This window comes from Rattus norvegicus, chromosome 7, assembly GCF_021556685.1.
Source record: "Rattus norvegicus strain SHRSP/BbbUtx chromosome 7, alternate assembly SHRSP_T2T, whole genome shotgun sequence".
NCBI classification, from domain to species: Eukaryota; Metazoa; Chordata; class Mammalia; order Rodentia; family Muridae; genus Rattus; species Rattus norvegicus.
In genome coordinates this window covers 35,125,803-35,150,298 of record NC_141540.1, presented here as the reverse complement: position 1 = coordinate 35,150,298, position 24,496 = coordinate 35,125,803, and the positions used below count along the sequence as shown (strand labels likewise).

Here is a 24,496-nt window from a genome sequence, read left to right as displayed (position 1 = left end):
CAACTGTGGTCTCACGGGACTCCCAGCTGCTTATGAGAAGTGCGTGCTATGAAAAACAATGAGTACTTATTGCCATGTTGGAAGTTGGCATTCAAAGGGAGAAAAAAAAAAACACAAACTAAAGTGAAAAAGATTCCACTCTGATATTTTTTTCTAGTGCAATCGCAGGGAAGGCTGAGGAGAGAAAGCATGGGAGGGTCAATGCGATCTGGGCTTTTGTCATTCCTGGATTTCAGGTCTCCTCTTGGAAGACCCTGCTAATCTCAAGAAAGGTCAATAAACAAATAGCTGGAGTCCTTGCAGCCAGGTCCCCTGCAGGGGGTGACTCTGGGCTGCTGATCTATGAAAGCAGATGTAATTTCTCTAAAACATTCTAGGACTAAATATATTCCAAGCTTCATTTCCAATGCAAGATGTCCTTTGCTCCTTCCTTCCTAAGTCAGACTTAGTGATTAGTCTCCTAAGTTGCTAGGCAATGCTTCTATGTGTTTATAACTAGGCATCTGGCCCTTCCCTCTGAACTCAGAGCTATCTCTTTATTGACTAGAAAAGAAATGCCTCATTGGTTCATCTTTTGCATTCCCTAATGGGGGCTAATAGGAAAGGAAGGGTAATTAACATATAATTAATTACCCATTGTTCTTTAAACTAATTGGTAGAAGGTAGCCTTGGAGTAATAGAAGAAGTATTAGGTTAGGCAGCGGAAAAGTTCATGACAAACAGGCCATGTCTGTGGGCAGACATTCGTCAAAGGATAGTGTATCTGTGTGGATTGAACGACTCTGTCCATTGTCCCAGCGGAAGGCAAAGGAACACATGGTGAAGAGTCAAGTACATTGGACGCACACTAAGGTGTGTGTGTCAGCACAGGCTCTATGGCCACTAGGACCTGACATGACAAGGTCCTCACATACACTTCTACCTATTTTGCTCTGCTTCACCTTCAGAGCAAAGTGGGCCACCAAGACGGTATGTCCCAGTGGGGGGACAATCCAAGGGATTTAGAAAGTAGCACATGAGTTCACCTCTGTCCCTTCTGGCACATTCTTCAAGTCTTCTGAGGCTGGCCCTCAGCCTTGGCCATGCTCCACGGCTCTTAATGGAGCCTTAGACTTGTTTCTATCTCCTTGACCAATCTCTACTTCAGGCTTCTCACACAGTAACTGTTAGACTATCCCCTTGAGTCACCCCGTCTCTTTCAATAGTGCCATGTTGGGGAGGAGCAGTTATATAGCCAGTTGAAGTAAACGTCCTCCAGCTCTTTAGAGTGCCAGGTCTGTGTTGTGATGGTCATAGACACCAGACACTGCCACCAGACATACTGTGCCTTTACTCATGAACCTGAAAGTGGGTCACAGGCCATAATGCAAGGACATGAAAGGTACTCAGGATGTCCTTATTCAGGGTCTTTATTTACACAAAATTATCTTCTGCACATATTTTTTTTCCTGTACTGATGCTTTCAAAGAGGTTGTCAGGCGTCTACACAACTGTCACTGTCAACTGAGTCAAAGTCTCTCAAGAGGAACGGTCAAGAGGCATGGAGTCTAAAGCCCTCTGTGTGTCTGCAAATGGCAGCAGACCCAGCTAAGCCTCCCTCATTGTTCTGATGGTGGGGGTCTGGTCAGAGAGGACAGACGTCTGTGTAGACGCAGGTGGGTTATGACACCACTGAATGACAGACATGACCCTTTAGGCTATAGCAACTTCTAATAGCAAATGGCTCATGTTTAGAAATGGACCAAATCCAACCCAGTTCAGGGAGTGTCAAACTCAACACTGATCTGCGAGTTTTTCAAATTCAATAGAAAGACACAGATGCTTCAGATTTGGGGGTGAGGTGTGTGTGTGTGTGTATGTGTGTGTGTGTGTGTGTGTGTGTGTGCTTGTGTATGTGTGTGTGTGTTTGTATATATGTGTGTGTGTGTACGTGTGTGTGTGTTTATGTGTGTGTGTATGGGTGTGTTTGTATATGTGTGTGTATGTGTGTGTATGTGTGTGTTTGTTTGTATATGTGTGTGTATGTGTGTGTGTATATGTGTGTGTTTGTCTATGTGTATGTGTGTGGTGGTAGAGGGTCCAAGTACAAAAGCAGCCTGTGGTGGTTTGAATATGCTTGGTCCAGGGAGTGGCACTCTTAGAAGGTGCGGCCTTGTTGGAAGAAATGTGTCATTATGGGGGTGGGCTTTGAGACCCTCCTTTTAACCATGTGAAAGACAGTCTTTTCCTGTCTGTCTTTGTATCAAGATGTGGAACTTTCGTCTCCTCCAACACCACATCGGCCTGGACACTGCCATGCTCCTGCCTTGATGATGATGGACTGAACCTCTGAACCTGTAATCCAGCCCCAATTAAATGTAGTCCTTATAAGAGTTGTCTTGGTGTCTCTTTACAGCAATGAGAACCCTAACTAAAATATCTTCCTTTCATACTGGGTAGACTAAATAGCAATGATACCTTCAATGAAACATTCCAACTGAAGAACTCTTTAAACAACTCCGATTTAAGGATAAGGCAATTTTAAGTACCAGGAACTAAATTGTCTAAGAAATAGAAAAGCCAATCAAGGGTTGTTCTGATTTGAGTCTCTGCAACTGTAATCTGACATAATAACAGCCAACGAGACACTGCACAGCTGAGCCATCATTAAAGATAATGTACTTAATATTACTCTGATTACTGTCAGCCATCACGACAATGCTGTTACAGGCTTTCTATCTCAGTTCTAGAACCTTCCCCCAGACTCAGAGGTTATTTTACATCGCATATTTGGGGGAACTTGGGCTTATCCAACTGCCAATGCAAGATTTTTTTAGAAAATTAGGAAAATTTCTGAAGGTTTGATTCAGATGCTCAAGGTTACAGACACAAAAGGGTCACCATTCATGGGACTTCCCCTGATGTCGAAATCTGGTTGCTTTGGCTCCCTGTCACCACTGCTGAAGTTGACTGGTTTCATGACTCTCCATTCTGTTTCTTCAAAATGGAGTGTGTCTGGGGGCAAGATCAGGGTGACCGATGCAGAAGACAAACACTACTTACAAATGGTCATCACCCCATCTTTCCCTTTATTGGTTGAAAGGACAGGAGAGTGAAACACTCCAACAGACCTTTAGGGTTTTGTGAGAAGCCAGTCAGCTTTTCCAACCCTGACAGTGGCCACACCTAAGCTTTCTAGGTTACCAGTAGGATACTGTGGTCTTGGCTCAGAAGGGAATTCTAAGACGACCTTATAAAGTCAAACGCAACCCACTTGGCCACATTTGACCTCAGAGCTGCCAAGCATTCCCACTGTGAACACAAGGACACAGTGCGTCCCCAGCTGCTTTTCTGATTGAGTCTGTAAAGAAAACAAACAGTAGCAACTCTCTTCATTCCAGTAGCTGGGAATGAAAGGCAGCTGTAGAATACAAAAAGTCAGGGTGTGCCCCCCTTCATCAGGTATTCACGACCTGTAGCCAAAGAGGGGGCAACCACTTCCTGACTTTTGGCTAAGATCAAGTGTAGTTTCAAAAGGCAAGAATATACATACATACATACATACATACATACATACATACCATACATACATATGTATATATGACAACACAAAGACCCACATCCTCACCCTTTATCTATTCTCATTCTTCTGGTGAAGGAAGGACCCTCTACCTTTATTAAGCAATTTGTCTCAGTGTCCTCTAGCTCCAAAGGGACACGACTGTTAAGTGATCCCCATGTACTAGAGAGGACACTGTGAAGTGTAAGCACAAAATATGTATAACAATCCTACATCAAGACCCCAAATGAATCATGCCTTTCTCTGTGTGTAAGTGGATACGCGTGTGTGCATTTGCAGCCATAGACTGAGCGGGAAGCATAAGGGGGGGGAGTGGCAAAACGGGTTGTGCCGGGATTTTATATTCCCACACTCAGGACTATGTCAGCAACTTGGGCCAAAGAGAGGTTGGGCACCTACCTTATTTGCCGCATCAATAAATTTGACTCCTTTATATGAGACAGAAAGAATGATAGTGGGGACTTTCTTCATTTGCTCCGTAGACTTCTGAAATTAAAATTAGAACGCTGTTAGAACAGTGTGTTGTTGCATAGCAACTGAAACACATTGTTTTTTTTTCTTTTTCCTCTAGAAAGATAAAAACGAACTGACGCTAACACACACACACACACACACACACACACACACACACCCCACTATCAGATTTAAATGGCTGTCTCTCTTGTCATTAGCTATGCTTTGGGCTTACCAAGTATCTATTGACCCTAATCACAGTAATAGAATTCCCCTTTCCCTCAACATCAGCAGGAGGTCAGTGAACTCTGTCTGATTCCTTACGAAGACTTAAACCACATTCTTGAACACCAACATCACCAACCGTGCATTTCGGCAGCAACAAAATATATGGCACTGCTGTTCCTTCCTCCTCCTAACTTCCATTCTTTGTCAAGGCACAAGGAATGAATGTTCAGATGTGGAATCAGAACAGGGATTTAAAATACATCCCTGAAAATTTTTCCTTGATCCTGGCCAAATCCCAGAAGCGGATATAATATTTATAGCGGCATCACACAGACCACATAGGATCTCATACTGCTCTATAACGTCTAGGAGCAGCCCTCATTCAGAGTCACAGAAAAAAAGAAATGCTAGGGGCTGGGGATTTAGCTCAGCGGTAGAGCGCTTGCCTAGGAAGCGCAAGGCCCTGGGTTCGGTCCCCAGCTCCAAAAAAAAAAAAAGAACCAAAAAAACCAAACAAACAAACAAACAAACAAACAAACAAAAAAAACGATGTTGAGGGGCTGGGGATTTAGCTCAGTGGTAGAGCGCTTACCTAGGAAGCGCAAGGCCCTGGGTTCGGTCCCCAGCTCCAAAAAAAAAAAGAACCAAAAAAAAAAAAAAAGAAAAAAAAAGAAAAAAGAAAAGAAATGCTAGACAGGACAGGCAAGTGGCTTCATCCTATAGCTCGGCCACCTTCCCGCAGGCTAAGCTCTCGTGATGGACGTTCCCACTGGATCCACCCATTTACACAGCTGCAAAGGGTTCTGGGTAAACCAGTCTGCGCCTTCCTGCTCAGCCTTGTCCTTTGTCACCGGTCACCAACAGTCTCGTTTACTTCACATTCCTCCATGCATACCCTTCATCACGTTAAACATGCAGCCGGACTTACCTGACAGTTAGCCTGATGTATTTTTCACACAAGCCAGGTAGGGATAGAATAGGAAAGAAAACACATGAGAGGGTGTGAGAAAGAAAAGCAACCGTTTCAACAGTTCGCCGAACCGCGTAAGTTCATTAAAAAAGTAAAGGGAGCCACAGAAAGAGAGCAGGCTTCATAGATGGAAGCCGAGGCCATGAGACCGTTACTTCAGAAACTGCTGCGAGCTCTCAATGGCCCTGCCTCTGTTTCCCTTTCTCTGTTATCTCAACTTCCTGTTTACAGAGCAGCAGCAGAGCCTTAGGACTATGAGCCTTAGACAGCCAGACCGCTACATTGGGGGACTCCGGAAAGGACGGGAACTTTTAAAATTTATGTCGCTCCATTTAAAAATTTCCAAAATGTGACCGGAATTAAAAAAGGGCTTCTTAATGGGTGACTGAAACTCACTGATTGCATCTCTTGTTTGGCCGTTCCCCCCGCCCCCCAGAGGTCTTTTTTTTTTTTGAGATCCAGGTCTTTTTTTTTTGTTTTTTGACCCTGGAAGAGGTCTCCTTGGACCCCACCATCCTCCCAAGAGGTCTTTTACACTGTCCTCGTTGTCCTGACACAGCATCTTCTGTGAGCACTGCCATACTGTTTCAGAGAAGAAGGAATTTACTCACTAAGAATATTATTTGAAATGTATTGATCCCAGGCAATAAAGAGAGGTTCTCTTGAAGTGATTTTTTAACTAGTTTTAAAATTACCTAGACTTGCGAATTTTTTTTCTCTTGCAACTGCCGGAAAACAAGTCATTCTAGAAAAATGGAATATAACATTATATGCTTTGATGTTCTGAATGTTTTTCCTAACCGCTTCTGGAAAATGTGCAGGACAAATCGAAAGGCAAGACTAGAAGAGAGCACGTGCTATGTGCTGGTTTGGGCAAAGCAGTGGCTGGACTCATGAACAGAGAAGGCGAGGGCACCACAGGCTGTTGACTGGACTGAGTGTGAAGAACTCTTTGTGAAGCGTAACAGTGGATCTCAGCCAATCACCTCCCTCATCTCTTGCTATGAGTATTTTTTCCCTGGCCAGACCTATTTGTAACCTGAAACAATCTATCGCTACATTAAGATGAAAATACCAGTATTTTATTGAGTAGTAAGAAGACCCATTTGTTATTTGTTCGGCAGTTGGGTGGTTATTTTGGGCAGCCCCCTGCACTAGTCGCTGGAAAAGCTCGGGGTTCAATTCAGGGATGTAAAACTGTAAGTGAATGCCACTGCTCGAATTGCCACCTGAGTGACTGAGCGCCTTGCCAAGGCTAAGTGGGAAACAGGGCTGGGCAAGATGCCTTCTGGGAGGAAGGGCAGCGTACCATAGGAGCACATCTCCACTCACACAGCACACATTCTGAGTTGGACATAAGGTACAGCCACAAGGCTGACACACGCAGCAGTGGCAATGGGAACAGAATACTTCTGGAATAGCAAGCATGGAAGGGTTCACCTTCAATGAAAGGGTAAGGCAGGTATTAATAAAGCCGTTCATTCATCAAGCCTGATTACCTACCAGGGGGCACGGGCTGTGGAGGTAGAGTCATCGGAGTGGCAAAAGGAAGAGAAAGGGGGGCTGTTCTAAGAGCAAAGTCACATACACCGGTAAATGAGAACTTTATGGTGGGTGAGGTAGCTGTTAGGAAAGCAGGGTCATGTAGTAGATTTGGAAGGCGGGACTTCCTGGCTAAGATCAGACCCATCAGAAGCTGTTAAGTCGGAAGTGATGTAAGAAAGATGTATCGAAGACGGAGGGTGAAGGACATAAAATCTAAAAGGCAGACTCTATATGGATCGAAGTAGAAGTGTGGATAATGGGGAGCCCCACAACGAAGGGCGAAGAGTCGAGAGGCTCTCTGTGATGTCATAGCAAGTGAATGAGTGTGAGTATGAAGCACCACATATGAAGCAGCCATTAGCAGAGACAGCAATGCCAGAGGGAAGCATGCGTTTGCAAAGACACACAGAGATGCCTTTACATGGCCAGCTTGCTAATTAGGAAGAAGTAAGAGGCGAAACTCAGATGTTGGAAGTGTGACCGCAGGGATAGAAGCAGGTGGGGTGTCTTAGGGTGCAGTGAGGGTTAAAAAGGACCACACCCGAAGGGGAAGATGAACCCCAACACCCACCATTTTTAGGACAGGCTTTACTGTACAGTCCAGGCTGGCTTTGAACTAGTTATCCTCCTGCCTCAGCCTTCTGAGTGTTAAGTGTATAGATGTGGGCTATCACATATGGCTGGGAGATACATTCTTTTTTTTGAGACAGGTCTCACTGTGCAGCCCTGGCTGGCCTGGAACTCATAGAGATTTGCCTGTCTCTGCCCCCAGGGGCTGGGACTAAAGGTATACAACACCATGCCAGGCAAAAGATAAATTTGTTTTAGACCAGGTCTCTCTGTGTACCCCTGGCTGCCCTGGAACTCTCTCTGTAGACCAGGCTGGCCTCAACTCAGAGATCTGCCTGCCTCAGCCTCCTGAGTGGTGCTGGAAATAAAGGCTTGGAACACCATGACAAGCAGAAGATGAATTCTTAAGATCTGGCCAAGAGACTAAAAATGGAGCTAGAAAATGTCCCACAGATGATGTCACAGAAGCCAAGGGCAGCAATGGTGGTTCCTATCAGCATTTAGAGATTCCCTGTAGGATGCTCAGCCTAGTCCTACACAGCAGAGAAAAGACAAATGGTCTTCCAATTCCTGTTCCCTTGGCAAAGTCAGCATCGAGGTGTCAGTGTGGAGGCTGGGAACAAGTCTCTATGGGGTCAATGTTGGAAGTGGCTGTGCATTCCAATATAGAGATCAGACTGTCCTCTCCCTGCTAAGTCTCTTGACAAGAACACGCTGAACTTGTTGAGCTCCAGCCACGGAGCTCAAGGGGACCATGGAAGATCTTCAACACTGTGTTCCACCAAGAAGGCAATTGCGTTTTCTGGAAGGGCCAACAATCGTGCCTCTTTATGGGGGAGTTTCTGATCATGTATTTTGATGGGAGCTTTCCAAGAAGTCATTTTCTACGTAACTTTTAATGAAAGGTGAACACTTGTAAAAAGGAGGCAAATCCATTCAGTCTTTGGGGAGGCAGGAAAACCAACAAGCGTTCACTTGATTTCATGAAAGCTCTACTGCTTTTATTGGATTTATTAATCCCAGTCTCTATAACAAGCAAGGTCTGTTACCAATGATGTTAGTGACAGTTTAAGGAGAATGTGGGCAGAACACCTGAGGGCAGCAATGGTGGCTTCTCTTAGCATTTAGAAATTCCCATCAGATGCCCATCCAAGACCCTTACAACAGAGAAAAGAAATGGTCTCACAGTTCCTGTTCACTGGCCTTGAACATGACAACTAGTCTACTCCTGTCTAGCTAGTGAACTCCAGGGACCCCCAGGGATCAGGACAGGTCAGTACTTACTGTAAATATTTCTATGGGGACAGCCTCCTAGATCTTTCTCTGTGTCTTCTCTGTAGCTCAGGCTAGCCCTGAGCTCCTAATCCTCCCTCAGCCTTCTGAGCCTTGGGATTAGAAGTAGTCTCCACTTTTTAATTTAGACTCAACTCCGTTTAGGCATGTTCCTTCTGAGGAATGGACTCACCGAGCTCAGAGTGTGGCTTTTCCTGGGTGTGAATGAGTGTAGAGAGGCTTATGGGGTGTGTGTGGGGGGGCTAAGCATTCAGTTGTATGGCATCAGGCTAGGCTAGAGGGGGCTTGTGTTTAATCATTTAATTTGTGCCTCAGCAGTGCAGAAGGAGGGAAAAGAGTTAAGACAGCCTCAGTAAGCCTTCCTTCCTTCTTTCTCTTCCTCCCTTTTTTCCTTTCTCCCTTCTTTCCTTCCTCCCCTCTTTCCTTGTATGTGTTTGTGTGTGTATATATGGTATGTGTAATGTGTTTGTATGTATGTGCATGTAGTATTTGTGTATGTTCTTGTGTGTGTATGTGTTTGTGTGTATATGTTTGTGTATATGTATGCATATGTGTATGTTTCTATGTGTATGTATGTATATGTATGTGCATATGTGGTATGTGTGTTTGTATGTATGTGTGTGTATGTATGTATGTGCATATGTGTATATGTATGTATATATGCATGAATGTATGTATGTGGCATGTGTATGTGTGTGTTTTGTGTGTATATGTGTTTGTATGTGTGTATATATATGTGTGCATGTATGGTATGTGTGTATGTGTGTGCATATCTGGAATGTATGTGCATATATGTACGTGTTTGTGTATGTATTTCTATGTGTATGTATGTGCATATACATATGTATTTCTATGTTATGTATGTGCATATATATGTGTTTGTGTATGTATATGTTTGTGCATATGTAGTATGTATGTTTGTGTATATATGTGTGTATGTGCATATGTGTATATGTATGTATGCATGAATGTAGTATATGGTGTGTATATGTTTTGTGTGTATATGTGTGTATGTATTTGTATATGTGTGTATTTGTATATGCGTGCATATATGGTAAGTGTGCATGTGTGCATGCATATCTGAGTATGTATGTGCATATATATATGTTTATATATATGTGTGTGTGGAATGAGCAGGTGTACTCATCCACATAGGTGGAGGTCAAATATCAGCATCATGTGTCTTGCTCTGTTGTTCTTCTTTATTATTTGAAGGCAGATCTCTCACAGAGCCTAGAGCTCACTGTTTTGGCTTAATTAACTGACGGTGAGCTTGCACAGTCTATCTGCTTCTGCCTCTCCCTGCATGATTACAGAATGTGCCTGGCCTTTATGTGGATGCTGGGGATTCAGACTCAGGCTCTCATGCTTGGGCAGCAAGCCCTTTATCCACTGAGCCTTCTCCTCAGCCCTCAACCTTCTTTCTTATAATACCCTGGTTACTCACAGCATATCTAAAATACAGGCTGGGGAAAAGATTTCCCTGGCTACCCTGAGAATACTTTCTAATTAGAATTTCCATCCTGGATCATACCTATTTTGCCATTTAATATTTTCTGTAGTTAGTTACAAAGCCTAATGATGATATTCAGTTTTCCCAAGTATATTTAAATGAGATCTAACATTACTATTTTGTAGCCTTCAGTGACTTTTAAGTGGTTGAACATTATAGGAAGCAGACTCAGGGTTTACGCAGCAAAACCAGTTAGGCTTCGGGGTGAGTCAGGTATGGGAAGCAGACCTTGGAATATTTATTCAGAAATAACCCTTGGCCTGTAAAACTGAGTGCTGAGGTTGCTTTCTGAGGAAAGACTTCTTGAACCTCACATGCTGACACATTTATTTCTCCACCTTGTGTCAATGCTTGGAATTTCATGGGTTCTGCTTTCCTGGAAGAATCTAGAAGGCCAACCACAGCTGCCTTGACTCTTTCCTCTGTAACCACTTGTAGACAGGCCCAGGTTTATCCCTAAGGAGTTGCCATTATTTTTAAGGTCAAAAGTAGATGGTATAGTCCTTTCATAGGGTACTCTCCCAGCTGCTGAAGCCAAAAGCTGACAACAGTGTGGGGTTGTAGAGAACCATCATGAGACCCGTGGTACCTGAAGCCCAGGATGATGTGATGTGAGGCTATCAAGAGATTCCTGGGTTAGAGCTTCGGTGATGGGTGATTTTACAGCTTCAAGGAGAAGGCTGCAACTTCACCCTGGCTCCCTGAGTAGGTATCAGAAAAGGTAGGAAGGGCCTCTAAGAGGCTAAGGTGATTCCTGGTGGTAGCTGGGGAGTTTTCCCCTCTATTTCTTAAAAAAAAAAGAATAGTTTGGGTTCTCAAGTGTCACTAACAAGTGCTTCATTTGGCTGAGAAACGTGGCCAAATGATTTCAGATGGCTTTTGTGGCCTCAAGAACTCCAGTCCAAAGGCTGAGGGAACAGAGACTCAAACCATGACTGCGTGACATGAACAAGCGAGCCGTGGCCATTCCTAACACATCTCCTTGCGGGAAGTGCGAACTGCTATAGAGCTAAAATTTAAGTCCTGCCCAACTCTAGCGCTACCCAAAGTGATGCCCTCTAACTTTGTCCTAGGTCTGGCCAATCTCCAAGCACAGTGACATCAGGTATCTACCCAGAACAGCTGACCTACACAGGATCCTCAGCGGGATGTCCTGGGGACCATGGCAGTGGTTCTCCCCTATGGAGTGTATCTGAATGCTGCGACAGTATCATGGATTCCGTAAATGACTGATTACGGGGGGGGGGGTGGGGGGGGGCGTGGGGTGGGAGGGCACTCCGAACCCAGAGGCTCGGGGAAAGTGGGCTGGGGCCTGCACATTTGCAATTCTAACGAATTCCCAGATGCTGCTGACTCTGCATCCGGGGCCCACACTTTAAGCTCGACTGCTCTAAAGACGCAGTTGATCAATTTGATTGAGAGTCACTGTCAGCGCGGCTCTCTGACGCTGTGCGGGTAAACCCAGCTGCGCGGCACCCCGCGTTCATTCTGAGGAGCTAGTTTATCAAAGCGCATTTGACAAGTGATTTCTGCCACCCCCCCCCCCCAAATCTGCCATTAGCGTTTAGCTGCAGCTCTTAGTCTTGAGAGCAATTAGCAAGGATTATTTAATCCTTTCATGGTTTCCAGAGGGCCCTGAGAGCTGAAAACATTCTTCACATGAAATAAAGAGATGCTAGAGTTACAGGCAGAATAGATGTTGGTAAGACTAGGCGGCTTGCTGAAGATGCCCCGCCTCTCATGAGGTCCCGGGTCAGAGGGGCGGGGCGTGTCCAAGACAGTAAGCACCTGATGCTGAGAGACACCAGTGGCTATGGTCCCTCACAGCATGTGAGTGTTTAGAAGGCATTTTGGCAATCGTTCTGCAAAGTTCCGAAACGGGTATGCCCTTTGGCTTAGCTGTTCTACATTTAGTGACTTATTTTAGGGAACTAATCAGCACTTGCAAAGACTCCTGGTTATAATTTTTTTTTTTTAAATTGGAACTGGACACACTAATCAAGGGAATTGGCTGAGAGATTGTTTTAACTATGGATTGGGATATTGTAATTAAGCACCAGAAATGATACTGAGGATGAAGAGTTACTGAAATACTTTTTAAAAAAAATCCCAAATATAACTGCGGTTTAAAATAGACCGTAAAACAACAGGTACAGAACATTTCCAGGTTTTAGCGAAGGAGTAATGCCCAGGAGGCCTGAGTAATTACTCTGAAGGATCACACGTGAACAAGGTGTCAGCAGGAGGATGCTTACCACTTCTGGGTGGTAAAAATTAGTTGTTTTCACTTCTTCCTTCTGTTCTCTGCTTTGGGAGCACATAACAAAGAATTCTTTGCAATGACATGTTGCTTTGCAATTAAAAAAAAAAGGCCTAAACATTTGTGATTTTTTTTTAGCTTAAGCCAATTTATTGAGTCTTCATACGTGTGTGTGTGTGTGTGTGTGTGTGTGTGTGTGTATTTACATGCATGTGTGTGTTTACCTACAGGTGGGTACTCATGGTCAGAGGGCAACCTTGGATATCCTCCCCTCAGATGCTGTCTACCTTGTTTTTGACTTTTTTTTGAGTTTTAATTTTTCGTGCATATGTATGTGTGTATACATGGACATTAAACATGGCAATGTATTCGGGTCAAAGAGAACTTGTTATTTATTTGAGAGGGGGCCTTGAACTTGATACATAGCTCAGGGTGGTTTTAAAATTTTGCTCCTCCCAAGTGCTGGTGCTGCCCTATGTAGCCAATGACGTTCACTTAAATAAACACATTTAGAAAGAGGCTTTAAGACGAGTGGAAATTAAGGCAAGAAAAAAAAAAAGTGGACTGGGAAGTGGCTGCTTTGGGGTTGTCCGTTATGTGGTAGGCTCGGTCCTCCCTATAAAAAGCCTGGAGTCCTCAGAAGAAGGCGGGGCCTGATTCCACGACCCCACCTGAAGATGATGGTGCAAAACGCAAACCTCAGCTGAAATTTTTGGCAACAGAACTTAGTCTTTTTATATATTTGCCCCTGCAAACGCTGTGGATGGCATTTGCTCTCAGAAGGATCTGTGCAAAGACCAAAGAACTTGCTACATAGCTCAGGGTGGCTTTGAACTTTTGGATCATGGCTTCGGTTTCAGTTCCTTTTAAGGAAGGACACATTCTAACTTTAAAAAAAAAAGCCCTTTCAGCTTTCTCCCGGTGTTGATTCTTTGAAAGCACAGGGACGAGCAAAGACAGTGATGGAGCTCAGACCAAAGCACCGACCAGTACCCGGAAATCTACATATTTGAAAAGTCACCCATTAGAGGTGATTCCAGCTTGAACGTTTAAAGAATCATACAAATTAAGGAGAACAGACCTAATGAGACCTATGGTGAAAGTTCAAAGGCTCCACAATTTTAAAACTCTCTGAGATCCTGCCTATTTCTGATTAAAAAAAAAACCCTTAAAATAAGTCCTTATTCTCTCTTAGCCTCATTAAAAATCAGGCACCATTTCCTTCTTGTTCCCCTCTGCCTCTCTATCTTCTATGCCTCCAACTCCTCTAACTCCTCTGTGTATGTGGTTTTGTCTGTCCATGTGTCTGTCTGTGTCATGTCTGTTGGTCTGTCTCTTTCTGTCTCAGTGTGTGTGTACAGCATGTGTGCATGTTGAGGCCAAAGGTTAACGTTAGATATCTTCCTCGATTGCTTTCCACTTTATTTATTTATATTGATTGATTGGTTGATTGATTGATTGAGGGAGGGTCTCTCACTGAACCTGTGACCCATTGATTCTGCTAGATTGGCAGGCTAGCAAGCTGAACCTTGGGGATCGGTCTCTGCCTCTGTAGAGCTGACGTGACAGGCTTCTGCTGCTTTGGCTGGTATTTTCTGTGGGTACTGGGGAATCTGCCTCAACTGAAGTTCCCACGCTTGCAAAACAAGTGCTTTACTGACTGAGCCGATGCCTTAGCCTAGCCTCCCTTTTCCTCCCTTTTCAGAGCAATTTCCAAGACCACAGACACCTGTGAATAATGCTAATCGCTAACCGTGAGAGTGGAGAAAGTAAGATTGCAAAGGGTATTACAGTGAATCCAATGGCCTGTGTTTTCTAACGGCGGCATATTTAATCTAACTAGGGGATCGATGGGGCTCTGTATATTAGTGGTGATTAAACTCCAGGCAAAATACAGGGATGGTGGCAAGGGTAAGACCAGAGAGGCAAAATTAAATAGAACTTCACATTGGTCAGAACGATCTCCTAGCTCATTAAATGCTGTACTTTATGGAATCTTCAAAACGGGAGTTACTCACATACAACAAACCCAAATCACAGAATGGCCCTTTGGTAATATAATTGGAGCTTTATAAAATCCAGTCCCGTAGACCCAACGTTTGAAAAAGCAAATTCCAATTGATTTAGGGACAACAGAACCAAACATACAACTGTAGAGTTACATACAACTGTAGAGTTACATACGTCATCTCGTCATCTCGTGAAGAACTTCCTTTTTCATTTGTTTTCTCTGTTTTAGAGATGACCTCACGAGGTGGAAAGGAAAGTCTGGGACTCCTAAACCTTAGAATATTCTCTTACATACTATGGTCATAGACAGTACAATGAAAGGGGTACCAGCCACAGGGATGGGGTAAAAAAAAAAAAAAAAAGGAATCTAAAGGAAATCTGCCCATGGATTTACTCAACCATTTGAAGGAAGAAGCCAGTGTGTCTGAGATGTCATGGAGACATGAGCTTTGCATGCATCGTTGTGTCTAACCATCACGATAAAGCAGGTGCCACAGAGACATGTACTGCACACCATCCCTGCTGTCAAGGGGGAGGGGCAGCATGATCCCTCCCCCACTGGCATTCACCCAGTGTCACGTGAGGGAGAGATAGAAAGAAGGCTCTGTTCTATGGGGAAACCCCGCAGAAAGGGCATCATATTTAGCACCCTAGAACTAATTATTTACCCCAGGGACTAATTAGGAAATGAAGCCTGTGTTTCAGAGCATGGATTTAGCTAAAAGCACTAACACAAAAGGCAGCGTAAATGACTGTGTTAAGATGAAAGATATATCTTTTCTGACTCTCCCCATGTCAGTAGTATATGTTTTTGTATTTCCGACCTGAAGTGGGGCTGTCTGCAAAGCTGTCAGAATACAGGAAATGAGCAGTCTGGCTACTATAAAGAAGGAAAACTATGGCTTAGTACCAAAGCCTGTCAGATGGGCTTTTTATCAAAGAAAATCTAAAAAGACAAAGCAGACATGGCAATTTTGCTCAGTAATATATTATCAGGGTTCAAAGCCAGCTCCTACTGATTCTTCACTAAACACATTTAGAAGAAAGAGGGGCATTATTCAGAGTTTGCATCCTGGGGGAGAAATGTTGTGCTTGTTTAGGAATGTTTACATTTTTACAGCGTCTGTATACTTTCCAAAACATGGGAGCAACTAAGAAGAAATAGTAGATACATTGTTGCACATTTATAGAGCCCCAGAACTCTGTTAACAGGAAGGATGAGTTCTAATATATACCACAAACTTTACTTAATACTGGTGGTCCTAATTGTGACAAATGTATCGTGCCAACACAAGAGTTTCACAAAAAGAGAAAGCTGTAAATTCAGTAGCTGTAGGGGGAGAGTATGTGAGCACTGCAATTTTTGGACCATTTTTTTTCTCTTGTAAATCTAAAACAGCTCTGAAAACCAGAGAACTGCAGGGTAGAGACACTTTCATGTGTGGTAATGGTAGACACAGGCCATTGTCAGTTTGTCCAGACGTACAGGATGTACAGCAGCAAGAGTATTCACATCGTCAACGTGAGTCCATCAGGAACAAATCTACCACTTAGCTGTTGATAATGGAGGAACATGCAAACATGTCGCTTAGCGGGCTGGCTAGTTTATGTCAATTTGACATAAGCTAGAGTTCTCTGAAAGGAGGGAACCTCAACTGGGAAAATGTGCCCATAAGTGCCATTCATAAGGCATTTTCTTAATTAGTGATTGGTGGGCAAGGGCCCATCCCATTGTGGGTGGTGCCATCCTTGGGCTGGTGGTCCTTGGTTCTATAAGAAAACAGGCTGAGCAAGCCATGATGAGCAAGCCAGTAAGTAGCACCCCTCCATGGTCTCTGCCCCTGCTTCTGCCTCCAGGCTTCTGCTCTTTTGAGGTCCTGCCCTGGTTTCCTTCAGTGATCAACTACAATGTAGAAGTATGAACCAAATAAACCCTTTCCACCCTAACTTGCTTTTTGTCATGGTGTTTGTTTCATCATAAGTAATAGTAACCGTAACTAAGATAAGTTCATACCATCGTAGTGGGGTATTACAGTGACAGACCTGACCACATTGTTTTGGGGAGGACTGTGGAAGGAGCTTGGAAGTTCCAGCTAGAAAAGCCATTGAGTGTTGAGAGCTCGGTGAGCTGTTTGTTACATAGAAGGAAGGAAGATAAGAATGTTGAGAGCAGTGTAGACAATGGAGACCTGGCTTGTGAGGTTTCAGAAGGAAGCAAAGAATCCGCTGGGTGTGAAAAAAATCTGTGATTCTGGTCAACTGGGGCTGAAGGACTGGCTGTGATTAAGAAGAGACCAGCATCACTGAGGTGATCTGGGGAGTGTTTCCTGGGAGTCAGGACACAGAAGCTGTGTTCCAGAAGTGGCCAAGGTTGTACCTCATGCTGGCAGCTGGACTTGGTAGTATATGACTTACCCCGATGGTGCTAAGTTTTGAAGGTGTGAAAGGGGTCTTGGAGAAGAGATGAGAGCCACCATGTGGTCTGAAGAGGCCCCAGGAGAAACTACTAGTGAAAGTGTAGCACAGTTATAGCAGACTGCACCATTTTTGAGGTGTCGGTACCGTGGGTTGACTCCAAGGGTAGCAGCAGCAGAGGAGTGGAGAGAGCCTCAGTCTAGAAGACAATCGAGTGTGCCGTAGAAGGCAGAGCCAGAAAGGTGACAGAAAAGTTCTCTTGGAGGAGCCCAGAAGATCGTGAATGAGCTCTAGATAACTGGATATTGAGCTATTTACGTTCTTGCTTTGCTCAGATTGCAACTGTGCTTCGGTTCCGTCCTCTTCAATCAAGAAAGGATTTATTTAAACTTTATTTTATAGGAGCTCTCGGTTGAGACTGAATTTTAAGACTTTGGATTTTAAGGAAACTGGATTTCGAAATATTTGAGTTTTAAAAGACTGTGACTTAAAATTTGGAGCGATAACATTATAATATGTATCATATGACATATATGATATATATTATAATGATAACATTAATGTGTGATCTTGGCATTGGGGAGAACAAGAAAGGGAAGGTTATGGCTTAATGTGTTAGTGTGTCAAGTTGACAAGGGTCCGATGGTGCTGGCTAATTTTCTGTCAGCTTGACACAAGGTAGAGTTCTCTGGAAGGAGGGAACCTCAATTCAGAAACTGTGCTGATAAGGTATTTTCTTAATTAGATGGGGGAGGGTCTAGCCCATTTGGGCAGTGCTAGTCCTTGGCTGGGTTCTATAAGAAAGCAGGCTGAGCAAACCATGTGATGCAAGCCAGTGAGCAGCCCCTCTGCGGTGTCTGCACCAGCTCTTGCCTCTTGCATTTATTTCTGCCCTGCCTGAATTCCTGTCCTGGCTTCCTTCAATGAGGGACTACAGTGTGGAAGTGTAAGCCAAATAAACCCTTTCCTCCTCAACTTGCTCTTGGCCAAGGTCTTACACCACCGAAATAGTAACACTAAGACAGTTAGGGAACAAGCATACAAGAAGCATTTGCTTCTTGAATTTTTTTTTTCTGTAAAGCTAAGTGTGCTTCAAAAAAAAAAAGAGTCCATTAAAAATCAACTCTATTAATTAAAAACATCTTAAGACTGTTTGGAAGAGGAAAAAGGAAAAAAGAAAATTTCACCCGAGCAAACAAATTATTCCACACTGCACAATAAGGTGAATTAAACTACCATCTAACACGTTGAGTTTATCTTGACAGGTTTTTAACTGAAATGATACACACAATAAAACACCAGGAAAGAAATGAAAACTATTTCTACTTCAGACCTTCAGGAGACCTTAGAGATGGATGCATGGATGGGTTTAAGACATGGAAACCAACCAGTTGTGAATATCAAATACTCCCCATGCCTCTGAGAAGGAGAAGTTGTTCAGATTCTGCCTAAGCAAGAATGAATGTCCTAAAGTAAGAACTGTGGGAGAAAACCAACTTAGCAAGCATTCAGTAGGGACATGGCTGAAAGTTCAGTTTAAGTCAATGTACTGGAGTTTATCCCGTATTACTAGAGATATCTATCTGCACCCAGATGGTTTGATTTGGCCAATGCGAACATCATGAATTACTTGTGAGTTCCTGAAGATCTTAGACACATAAAAAGCCTACTTTTCCAGCTGTTATAAAATTCAAGATACTATATAACCCACAGCAAGTCTGGGATGTGCTTGATCCTGGAGTTTGCCGGGGCAAGTTATTAAACTTCCATTGGCTTTGTGTTCTGGTATGGATGCTGAAGATGACCGTGACACAGGCTGAACATCCCTGGTCTAAAAGAGGTGCTCAAAACGCTGGTATTTTCTGAATGCCAAACCAAATGGCACCATGGAAAATTCTACGCCTGACTTCGTGCAATGGGACATAATCAAAAAAAAAAAAAGGTATGTTAAAACACTGCAGAAAATTATCTTTGGGCTTTCATTACAAGGTGTATGGGAAACAAAAAAACCATAAACACTCATTATGCATATGTAAAGATGTTCGAAGAATTGTAATTCAAATGACCCATGCATCTTGGGTAAGGGCAGAGCCTATCTCAACACTATGCAATTCTCTTGGGCTGTGCACGAAGGCAAGTGCTGAGTGTTCTCAGTCCTAATGAAATGGCTCCAAAAGACCACAGCTGTCTTTTCAGGGTCATTTATCAGGCCGGTGGCTGTTTAAAGACACATGTTAGGTGATGTTTCTACCAGTCCAGGAGAATCACGCGCTTGCTCCCTTCCAGTCAATGCAGTGAAAGTAATAGCCAGATCTTAGGCATCTCTGTTAGCAAACCATGTTTACGAAAACTCTTCTCCAAACAGGCACAGACTGACTGACTTCTTACAGAGAAGTTTTCATTTCAGCTAGCGTGCACAGTAGCAAAGGGACAACTTCTTTTTCTCGACCCAAAGATTTAACCTGAGTTAAGTTTTAGTCCGCAGTGCTTTAGCTAGTGCTATTAATGTACGTTGACTTTCAAGAACATTCGTGTCCTAAAGTCTGTCTCCTGACAAGAATTCGATTATACTGGGGCATGAGGCTAGACAGCCATCAGGTTACTTAGCAAAGAAAACAACATCTTTGGCTTCAGACTGGAAATGAGCTGCAGTTGAAATTCACACCATTTTCCAGCTGGTGAAAAGTTCTAATTCACAACTCCAATCTGCACTTCTAGCTTCGAAGGGCTCCAACCAAAGCAACTTGGGTTACTGTATCAGGGCCTGAAATTTATTTAATCAAGGTAGCAAATAAGGTTTTATGATATTCTGGGAAGCAATCAACCTGCAATTTTTTTCATATAAACAATCAAAAATAAACACAAAAGGGAGGCAAACCAGAAAAAAAAATGCCCCAAAGAACAGAGGAATGGCTTTTAAATAGGCAGTTTTTTTTTTCTCCCTAAGTTTCATTTTAGGCAACAGACAAGTCTTTAACTTGATTATTCTCTGTTGAGACTATTAAATTGGTCTTGCTATTGCTCTCAGGATGTGATTTGAAGTCCATTCAGTTTCGAGAAATTGACTAACACCCATTCACATCCCGAATCTGCTCCTCGAACATTGCAGAGCTCGAGCTGACTGAAAAATCCCGAAGCAGGTGGACTCCAGTAATCTAGTTAATCGCATGAATTGAGAAATGCCAGATCCATTTCTTAGACAGGCTCCTGGAAATCTCTGAAATCACTGTGAGGCTGGATGGTTGGAAACTTTCCTCTTTCTCTCACTGTTCGGTGGTGACACAATGTAGGTCAGATAGTTTCTATTCGGAATACAAGATTCCCAGAATGATAAAACCGGGAAAATCCCTCAAGGTCATCTGCTCTCATGCCGTTCTCTATGGATGAGAAACAGAGGCTCTGGGAAAACAGGGGAACCCAGTGTTTTTGGAGAGTTCATGCTCTTGAGTCGGACTTAAATACAGGTCTGGATTGCCAAGGTATTCTCCCTGGGACCTGGCGTCTTCATTTTAAGTGGGGATTTTGCGTGCAGCAGAACACACTGTGATCAGTGAGCATTGGCAGCTGTCGCTGTAGTAAGACACCAAGGTAATCAAGCAGCGCCAGGTCACCTAGGATTAACATGCGTCAGTGCCGTATCAAGAGTCACACTCTATTTTAGTCGTTTTGTTACCTAATTGATCAGGAACTAGTGATTGTATACCAATTGGTTTCATGGAGATTCACATATATTTGGTTCCAATTGCCACTAAACACCTTACATCTGTCTTTAAAATTGTTTTAGTTCACTGGGTGTGGTGACCCATGCCTTTAATCCCGGCACTCAGGAAGCATTGGCAGTTGAGTTCATAGGGCAGCCTGGTCTATACAGCGTGCCCAGGATAGCCAGGACTCTGCCACACAGAGAAACCCTGTCTCAAAAAAAAAAAAAAATAAAGAATAAAAAATTGTTTTAGCTCCATTATGTGTTTTTCGTTACTTTAGTAACAAACTATTCACTCATATGAAACTAATGATGATTACGCTGGTCACAAGTAAAACCTGGGACCTGCTCTTTAAGTATCTGCGATTTGACTTTGATTATCTGCCGTATGGAACAGGTCCATTAGTCTTGACTCTTTAGTATAACTAGATTATCCCTATTATTCTGGAGGGAGCAAGAAATGAGGGTCTTAGGGAAGATAACGTGTAACGTACTTTGCTTAAAATAAACTCGGGGTCCTGGCAGCCACCAATCACAGGCACGCATGGTCGCAATTCTGCCATTGCCCCCCAGTGTCTTGCACCACTCACAGCTGGATGTTCTCACACTTTAAGAAAACCAAGAACATCTGGGAAGAGTCCACGCAAACAAAGTTAGCCTTACGTAACATGCTCTTGGCACCTCTGCTTTGCACGGGTTTCGGTGCATTAGAAGTCTTTTCAGTGAGCATTCTCAGACTGTCAGATTGGTGCTTAGGACGCTTTCCTGAAATAGACTAAAGCAGTCTGGAGGGCGATCGGTGTTTGTACAGTTAACTTTCATCCTCTAAAAATAATTAAAAGGGGTTGGGAATTTAGCTCAGTGTTAGAGCGCTTGCCTAGGAAGCGCAAGGCCCTGGGTTCGGTCCCCAGCTCTGAAAAAAAAAAAAAGAACCAAAAAAAAAAAAATTAAAAGCAGAACGTAACGTGGTCTAAAATATATCAGAGAGACGTCGGTTGACGACAGCCGGATAAACCCAGGCATAAACACGAACGAAACCCAAACACCTTTTGTAACGCCAGTATGATCAACAGGCCAATGGGTGAAGAACACGGGGATCTGAAAGGTGGCAATTTGCATGCGCACCCAGTACTTAGTATTTCAGCGACTAAGATAAAACGGTTTGGCAAACTCACCCGCATCTTTGCGCAAGCGTCCTGTGTTGATTCCGTTCCCCTCAGCTCTTTTATCAGCATAGAACCTAAATACTAAAACACACAAACACACACACACTTGGAACGACATATTAAAACGGAGTATAAATATGAGTAATGATTTAAAAAAACACACCGTGGGAAGGCTACTGGCTAGGTTTTCTCGGCTTGTGAGTGGCCGATGAGTTTAAATCCTTACAGATGCAGAGAAGACAGAGTTAGCCATGACTTCCGAGAGCTGGGAATTGATCTCCGCGAAAGTTACGGCATTTTCTAAAGATGTCGTCATCTTTCGAATCATATTTAAATGCAAAATGGGGGAATCTAAAAATGTTTTCCCTTTTTTTTTTTTTGAGGCAGCAATGTCTGCAAAAATAAATCCTCGCCAGTATCAGTGTAATTGCAGGGCTGGATGAGACAGATGAGGAGGCAACGAGGCCCCCCATTTGGGCTTATTCTGCAGCATAGGTAATTAAAGCGGGGCTGTTCGTAGGAGAAGATGCAGTTTTGGATTTTTTATTTTTATTTTTATTTACAGCTGGGTGCCCTGTGCTTTATCCACTCGAAAACGTGTGTCATTCTCGTTTTATAGGGACAGAGATGATTCCTCGGTGCAGAGTAACATAGGGAGGGCTGGATGGAGGAGAGGAAAATGTCCCCAGAACCATATGCCACTTTGCAGCGACGCGATTGAATCATGGATTCCTGCTATGTATTTCACACTCGTTCTGTCGCTTCTGGCTGGGGTGAATAATTATAAGCAAAACGTCTTTGCGTTTGTATTTCTTCCCTCACCTCCCCCCCCCCAATTTAAAAAGATCAATTAATTTATCAGCTTTTGGAAACCTCGGCTGGGTCTTTTGTTTCACCCCTCTTCAGCACCCTTAGAAATAGCTTTTCGCGCATTTTAACATCCGAACCACGACAAGGATCGTGGAAGAGCTTGGAAGACAGGGTCCCGCTCATACGAGTGCGGGCACAGGCATTGGTCTGGGAGACCAAGAGCACAGGCCCATGTGAATGAGGAAGGCCGGGTGTCAGAGGCTTGTCTAAGGCCTTGGGAGAAAGCCTCAGAAGCCGAAGTCTGAACTGTGGAGGAAGGCATTTCAACATTTTTCGGACAATTGTTGAAAGAGATCCAGTGTTGAAAGATGAGCCACATGGGAGGTAGACAGCAAGCTGAGGTAAGCCCAGACTGGGAGGAGACAGCCAGCCAGAAGGCGTCTACATCGTTAAGGAAAACAATCTCAAACAAACCTTTATTATCCTTAAAATCCTTTGAAGGTTTTAGGAAAGTTTGCCCTAATCGAAACATCTACTTTAAAGAGAGTCAGTTACCAGGTTCCGCCCCGCCCCCAACCCCCCACCCCACAGTCATGGCAGTCGTTATCCAGTCCAAAGCCTACCGGACTTGCTAAACATTTCGTAAGAAGTACCCATTCCCTTCACCCTATAAGAAGAAAAAGAAAGAAAAACAAAACACCAACAAACCAAACCAAACCAAACCAAACCAAACCCCATCCTCGACAATGGAGGGAATCTTATATGAGATGGCAGACCTGGTGTTCTGAGGTCAGTGGTCAGCCAACAGGACTATCTGCTGCATGTGCGTTCATCTCCCTTTGATTTTACTTGCTGTTTACAGAGCTGTGGGTGGAACCCAGGACCCCGTGAATACTAGGCAATCATTCTATTTTAAATTGTGCTTTATCAAGCAGGGCGGTAGCAGTACACTTCCTTTATCCCAGCCCCCAGGAGGCAGAGGCAGGTGGATCTCTGAGCTTGAGGTCAGCCTGGTCTACACAGTGAGTTCTAGGACAACCAGGGCTACACAGAGAAACCCTGTCTTGAAAAAAAATGAATGAATGAATGAATGAATGAATGAATAAATAAATTGTGCTTTTTCACATGGTTTTTGAACTATACAACTTTATACAGAGACCCAGAACAGAACTTAGGCTAATGGGATTTCAAGGGTTCCAAAGCTCTAGATATCTGGACATTTTCAAGAAGGGAAAAAAAGAAAACCCTTCAGAAATGCCAGTGACAAACATTTTTGTATGTTTTCAGTGAATGCAGACTAATGAGGGAACACATCCTCTGTCCCAACTTTTGCCCCAACATGGAGTCTAGGGTAACTTACAAAGGCTTTGTAGTCACACGACTGGAAGATGAGCTTTTCTGGGTGATGCTGCCAGTACTGGACTGGAGTTGAGGCTGTGGCTTCATTAGGAGGTCGCAAGGTGATGGAAGGTTCTCCCCAGTCCCCTGTCTGGAAATGACATTTATTTTAGAGGCAGCACAAGCAGTAAGCAGGTTCATTCTCTCTAGCTAGTCTAGGTTTCCCTAACACACCTGAGCTGGAAATGTACGCCTCTGGGTGTACTGTGTATGCATAAACATAGAATGCTTTGTTTCTATGTGAATTAGTGAGCATTGTGTTTCCTAAAGCTGAGTATGAATAAGTCTACACGATTCTATCTTCAGAATGAAACCCTAGGCGAACTAATTTTAAAAAGCAAAATGTGAAAATTTTAGTAAGCTATTTACCAATTCATAATATTTGTTACAATGGAAGAATACACTTGAATCTTTTTTTTTTAATTGACTGGAAATTTCAGTTTGAATTGCTTTTTGCCTTAGAATAATCCATACTTTCATTAATTTCAGTTCCCAAATAGGACATTATCATATACTCTGAATAATCGTATATCTGGGGAGGAAGGTTTTGTAGGTAAGATACTAAACAAAATGCTAAAAGAAATATATATTAATGGCCAACAG

General features: G+C 43.4%; 1 protein-coding gene across 16 annotated transcripts in view; it reads right to left on the bottom strand.

The window, feature by feature from the left end:
* The window catches only part of Anks1b (ankyrin repeat and sterile alpha motif domain containing 1B), a 1,165,946-nt gene that overhangs the window by 28,100 nt on the left and 1,113,350 nt on the right, over positions 1–24,496 (bottom strand). For 11 of the 16 annotated variants that reach the window (NM_001414940.1, NM_001271371.3, XM_087557137.1 and 8 more), the window contains 4 exons: positions 23,856–23,984; positions 21,695–21,766; positions 5,169–5,180; positions 3,959–4,045 (listed from right to left, as the gene is read on the bottom strand). In NM_001414940.1, coding sequence (NP_001401869.1) covers positions 3,959–4,045; positions 5,169–5,180; positions 21,695–21,766; positions 23,856–23,984 — 300 coding nt within the window. The remainder of the gene's footprint in view (positions 1–3,958; positions 4,046–5,168; positions 5,181–21,694; positions 21,767–23,855; positions 23,985–24,496) is intronic. The other 5 variants (XM_087557132.1, XM_087557136.1, XM_087557133.1 and 2 more) reach the window with 1 other exon arrangement.